Genomic DNA, 6,748 nt, shown 5'->3' with positions numbered 1-6,748 from the left:
TTATGATTTAAAAAGACAAAACACAGTAGTTTGACAATAAATGGCTTCACCCAACCACTAACCATGAGTGGAGAAAAAGTTTTGGTGTTATCATTCATATTCTCTAAAAAAATGCCAAGAAAGCAAAAATTCTGCATGGGTATGTAAAATTTTGAGCACAATTGTATAAGGCCTCCTTCACATATCCATGATTGCAGTACATGTCGCATCTGTATTTTTATGGATGCCACATGTACCCATTATAATTTATGGTGCTATACACGGACAGCCTTCCATTTCCAGTATCATGGATGATGAGGCCAATATAAGTCTATGAGTCTGTGAAAAACATGTACAGCACACGGATAGCATCACTGTGTAATCCATGTGCCGTACGTGTTTAACACTGTAAAGTATAGGAGAAGCTTTGTCATTGGTTATTCTTTATCCATACAGGAAAAAAATGGATGTCTCACTGATGGTACAATGATGTCAAACTGATGGTACACTAATGGCACACTGATGGCACACTGATGGTAAAATGATCCAAAACACTGATGGGCCTTAAAAAGTACTTGGATCTGTAAATAGAAGGTGGACAGAAGTAGAGAGCATGACAATAGTAATTTGCATGTTCTTAAGAGCTGTAAAAAAAAAGTTGACTTGATCTTGACTTGATTAAATCTGTATAACTTTTTATTTATCTTTTCAGCCTTCATCACTTGTGTGTGGATACTGGGTACAACTGCACCCACAATTTTAATTTAATGTTAATTTAACATTTGTTGGGTGCGGTAATGTAAATAGCTTATGCAAGTGAAAGTTACAAGAGTAACTTTGTCCCACGTGTCCCTTTTTGTTCAGTCAGAAGTACAAAGGGCCTTTAATTAGTAACTTCTAATTGCAATTCAGGTATTAAAAACATTAAAAGTAGACAGATGGTCCAAAGTGATTTATCCATGGAATTTTAATTCATAAACTTTAACAGCAGCAATAAATTTAGACTGTAAGCAAAGATCTAACACCAAGACAACTTTATTAAAAAGTGTTTTTGAAATTGTGGAAATAATTGTGAAAAGGAAAAAAAACTTTCCTTCATACACTTTGAAATCCATTTGATATGATAAAGAAATAATGGTGGCAGCCAAAAAGTTAAGCGATAATGATTATGCAAAGATACCGTAATATTGACACATAAATATGGTTGTAAATTCAGAATTGTCCTATATATGGTATTATCTATGGCTATATGAGATAGATGCCAGTGATAGAATTATCTCTTTCAACCTTGATGTCGGCATTGAAAAAAAAAATGAAGAAATCTTATATAAAAACACATTGGCAAACAATACAGTATTATGATTCGGAATAAATAGAAAAGAAGAAGAAAAGGTTGACAAGTTCGATACAATCACAAATATCATTAACATGCTACTAAGAAGCCTGCCGAGATTCTGGAAGTATCTTCTGGCCATGCCTTATAATGCTGAGAGTGTTTCCCAGTTACTGATGTAGTGCTTAGTGAAATAGTGAGGATTGGGTCACACAGGCAAATACAATGTATAATGGTGGCCATTTGGTAACATACATCATAAGCTCTCATCAGGTCATTACTGGATCTATTAAAGCCATTTACTTGAAAGTCCTGAAGATTTTTTGTCACTCATTAGATAGCAGACATACTCACTGGAGTACAAGACAAAGAATTGCTTAAAAGGTGTTCTTCCCTTTCAGTAAATGTTAACTGACTGAAAGTTATTACAAAGAAACCAAGTCTTTGTACTCACCTTCCCTAGGTCCATTAGCAGATCTCACTGCCGCTCCTGGTGTCTGGCATTGGCTGTGGCCTTGATGTCATGTGGACACCATAGGAGCCAATCAGTGAATAGGAGCCAATCAGCAGCATAGGAGCCAATCAGCAGCTCTGGTTGGGGCGTTTCCATGTTAGTAAAACACTCTGCCCAGAACCGCTCAGCTCACTGATTGGCTGCCATGCTGTCGACATGACATTAGGGCCACAACCAATGCCAGACATTGGGAGCAGCAGGTATACTCCCCAATGGACCCGGACATAGTTTTTCTTTATAATGACCTGTAGCTGAAGACCAATATTCACTGGAAGGCTACAACTCCTTTAAAGCAACCTAGGCACCACCTCACAGCCATTTTCTGGTTTTGCTGCCTAATGGTCATTACAACTTGAGCATGTCTGCTCTCCACTTTGATTCTAATTAATGAGCAGAATTCCAATAATACATAATGAACGTATGAACCTAGAATTAATAAGTTGATGCCATTCAGATGTCTTCCAATGCTGCAGAGCAATAGTGACCCTCCCATTTCCTTTTTTATGGCATAAATTAATAAAACAAAAGGTTTGCAATACACGAACATTTGTAAAAGAATTCAAAGTCAAGACTGAATATTAGATTTGTTAACACATTATTTACCACTGTGTCAATCTAACTCTTATGTGTTACTCTTACATACATATTGCATTATTGCGAATATTGCATCATGCATGATGCTACAGTGGCCAATTGCTAGATTTTTATAGGAAAATTATCAGGAATGATGGGAAATGGAATCAGACGTTTTCCGGGATCACTGTGTATGGCATACTCTTCTGACTACACCAGTTGGCTGATATTACGAGTAATATCTATCCTCAACCAGTTAGTATGCAGGACTCAGACATGTTTGGTAGGATGAAGAATACCATCAATTTCAAAGTTTTAACAATTTGATTGGAAAGTTGAATAGGATGTCTTTTTGTTTACAACCTTTTTTATCTTCCCTATTAAGCGAAAAGGAGCTTATGAAAGAGCACCAATGACCATCGAGGACACCTCGATCCTCTAGATTACAAACAAAGCCTGTGTGATGTTCTTCTTTTAAAATGATCAGTTATTAAATGGTACTTAAGTGATACGTCCTCTTTGCCCGAGGCCACAATAGTTAGCGCATCGACAAATAGTATGGCTGTACACCTGGGGCCTTTCTTGCAAGGAGAAAACAGAAAATTGAAATGTAGTGAAGTTCTTACTGCAGTCTAACAAGTGATGTGACAATTAATGGACATATTCCATAAGAAAAAGACACATAGAAACCTGAGCCTTTCTTACATATAGAATTTAGCAGCCCAATATTTTTTTTTAAAGTACGGTAGTTGCTGTAGCAATGGGCCTGTTTCTAAAATACCTGTTCTTCATAAAAGCTGCGTTCCACTTTAGCTTTACCATCATTAGAAACTCCCCAAAAACATACATATACTTAATGATTTCTAGATTCATGCAGCTCCTCTACTGTCTCCATAAAGGTGCTGGGACACAGGCCAATACACAGTTTAATAAAGGTTGCTAATTATTGTTAAATATGAATGTGTCTGTGAGACAACCTGAGGATGTCTCTTAGCAGTAACTGACATCTGTTTTTAAGAATATCCTAGGGTTCTTTAATAAATGAATCAGAAATCTTACAGGCGGTACAGCTCTGTGATCTATCCTATACTTAGTAGCTGCACTCAGCCATAAGATTGATGGCAAATGAGATCCATGAAAAGCTCTTATACTGATAAAGAAATATAACTGTTACCAAACCAAGTATACAACTTTTCGCTCTCCATTGTATACACCACAAGATTTAGGCAATTTGTGGTGGGTTCTATATATGTAGATCAACCGTCCTAGATGCTTTGCAACAAAAGGAAGCAAAAAAGAGTACAGTTCGGGAAACCAGTATAACGAGACATTTATCCTCCTTAATGCATTGTGATATATAATCCCCTCAAGCACTAAGGTATATAAATGACTGGTTTAGATCATTGTTTTATCTAGGTCCACTTTCACTGGCAGGGGTCCAGCTTCCTCACGCTCTTCAGTAGGGCAGACAGTAACAGACACAACAGGATTCAGTGAAAAGGGGTCTGGCTTTTCCATGTCGTCCAGATACTCTTTGTCTCCATTTATGCTCAGCGGCTATTAGAAAAAAGAAAAAATGAGTTTATTTCATCACAATACATATTTACTGAGCAAAAGCTGGTTGTTTCCCTTGACAATCAAAATCATAGGCCCAAAAAACTATGTTAAGGGTTAAGGTACCGTCACATTAAGCGACGCTGCAGCGATATAGACAACGATGCCGATCGCTGCAGCGTCGCTGTTTAGTCGTTGTGTGGTCGCTGGAGAGCTGTCACGCAGACAGCTGTCCAGCGACCAACGATGCCGAGGTCCCCGGGTAACCAGGGTAAACATTGGGTTACTAAGTGCAGGGCCGCGCTTAGTAACCCGATGTTTACCCTGGTTACCATTGTAAATGTAAAAAAAAAAAAACAATACATACTTACATTCCGATGTCTGTCGCGTCCCCCGGCGTCAGCTTCCCTGCACTGTGTAAGCGCCGGCCGTAAAGCAGAGCGGTGACGTCACCGCTGTGCTCTGCTTTACGGCCGGCCGGCGCTGACACATTGCAGGGAAGCTGACGCCGGGGGACGCGACAGACACCGGAATGTGAGTATGTAGTGTTTTTTTCTTTTTACATTTACAATGGTAACCAGGGTAAATATCGGGTTACTAAGCGCGGCCCTGCGCTTAGTAACCCGATGTTTACCCTGGTTACAAGTGAAGACATCGCTGGATCGGCATCACACACGCTGATTCAGCGTGTCAGCGGGTGATCCAGCGACAGAATAAAGTTCTGGCCTTCTAGCTCCGACCAGCGATGTCACAGCAGGATCCTGATCGCTGCTGCGTATCAAACACAATGATATCGCTATCCAGGACGCTGCAACGTCACAGATCACTATCGTTATCGTTCTAAAGTTGCTCAGTGTGAAGGTACCTTTAGGCACTTCAAAAGATCATCAAATAACAGAATCAGGTGGTGAGTCCTTCTACCTGATAAGAAGAGAATCCCAAAAAATAAAGATAAAACAACATACTTTTATTAGTTGACAAGATTATAAAAATCAATTAAAAAGACAGGGAATATAACCTCGGAAAACACCAGTTCAGCCAAATATTTCCCAAATATCTTATTTTTGGAAAATTGATTTGCTGCAAATTGAAAGTACTGTGTAGTCTCCAATTGCCCTATAAATACAGCTCTGGCAAAAATTAAGAGACCACTGCAAAAATGTTCAGTTTGACTGATGTTTCAATTTATAGGTATAATTTTTGAGTAAAATGTAAATTGTTCTTTTACTGTAGTCTATAAACTTCTGACAAGTCTCTGAATTTCCAAGCAATACATTTTTTTTCTGAAAAGTGGAAATGGTTAAAATTTAAAAAAAAACAACAACAGTGCTTTCAGACCTCAAATAGTGCAAAAAAAAAAAAAACAATTTTATAATCACTTAGAAATAACAATACTAATGTTTTAACTCAGGAAGAGGTCAGAAATCAATATTTTGTGGAAAAACAATGATTTTTAATCACAGCTTTCATGCGTCTTGGCATGCTTTCCACCAGTCTTTCACACTGTTTCTGGCCCAAAAATGTAAGCAGTTCTTCTTTGTTTCATGGTTTTGTTTCATAGTCATCCATCATCCTCTTGATTACATTCCAGAGGTTTTCAATGGGGTTCAGGTATGGAGATTGGGCTGCCAATGACAGGGTGGTTTCTTAATTTTTGCCAGAGCTGTATGTGTATCACACTCTGAGGACCCCAAGGACTATATCCAATTCTTTTCAAGCTCTTTAACTCCTTAAGCCCCGAGGGTGGTTTGCACGTTAATGACCGGGCCAATTTTTACAATTCTGACCACTGTCCCTTTATGAGGTTATAACTCTGGAACGCTTCAACGGATCCCGGTGATTCTGACATTGTTTTCTCGAGACATATTGTACTTCATGATAGCAGTAAAATTTCTTTGATATTACCTACGTTTGGGGGCGTGGCCTGGACTGCTATGGCGTAGGTTGTGCGGTGCTGGAGCTCCTGAGGAAAATCCTCTATAATCAACCAAAATCGCCTAAAAAACGTTTTTATTGTCAAATCCTTGGTTGGATCTTATCCAGTGCCTCATCTGGGTCACTATGATCCGAAAATTATTTTAATTTTACCACATAAATTTTAGAAATCAGCCCTAGAAAAGTTTGGGCCTTCAAACTACAGGGTTGAGGTAATCCAGCCTCAGGAAGCTAATACCTTCTAACAAGCGGCTCAGCTAATAAGCCAAAGGACCTGAGGTAAAAAACATCAGATTTTATTATAAACTCCCTCTTTGGCTTTGGTAGTGAGGAGGAGGGAAGTGACAGCTACAGGCACACACTATGGAGCCGTCTCTGCACAGCTGCTGCTCCCTCCCCTATTGCCTGGGGATATACCGCCCTGTGCTCATTAGCATAAAGTGCTAAGCCTCCCCGGATTGAAAGACGGAGGCAGAAGAAAGCGATCCAGAAGCATCGGGGAAGACCCGGAGCAGTGACGTGATATCAGCTCCACACAGAAGCCGACGCTGACACTCCCCCAGACCTTGGAACAAAAGGCGGGAAAAGATGGCTGCCATTTTATTGGTGGACGGTGACAGATCAGAAGGCTTGAGAGACCAGAGTACACCAGCGACAGCAAAGAAGAAGATCTGCGCTGGTCAACACATCGCAGGCTCCGGATCCAAGCACCACCGGACTCAAACAGCGGTAAGTTCCGGCCCCCTGCTGGGAACGAAAATACACCGGCGGTCCAGCGGGGAAGACAGCGACGACCGACGACTCCTGTGCAGGACAACGGTGGAACCACACAGACAGCCATCTCTGCAGGAGCGACAGGA

The 6,748-nt window shown here is 40.1% G+C and overlaps 1 protein-coding gene across 1 annotated transcript in view; it reads right to left on the bottom strand.

Moving 5' to 3' along the window:
- Positions 1-998: 998 nt before the first annotated feature.
- TMEM59L (transmembrane protein 59 like) overlaps positions 999-6,748 on the bottom strand; it is a 162,902-nt gene continuing 157,152 nt past the window's right edge. The window contains exon 8 of the mRNA XM_069738989.1: positions 999-3,956. Within this exon, the coding sequence (XP_069595090.1) occupies positions 3,795-3,956 (162 nt within the window). The 3' untranslated portion in view covers positions 999-3,794. The remainder of the gene's footprint in view (positions 3,957-6,748) is intronic.

The sequence above is a fragment of the Ranitomeya imitator genome, chromosome 1, assembly GCF_032444005.1.
Source record: "Ranitomeya imitator isolate aRanImi1 chromosome 1, aRanImi1.pri, whole genome shotgun sequence".
Lineage (NCBI taxonomy): Eukaryota > Metazoa > Chordata > Amphibia > Anura > Dendrobatidae > Ranitomeya > Ranitomeya imitator.
The sequence above is the reverse complement of the archived record's forward strand: the minus strand, read 5'-3'. Positions and strand labels throughout refer to the sequence as shown.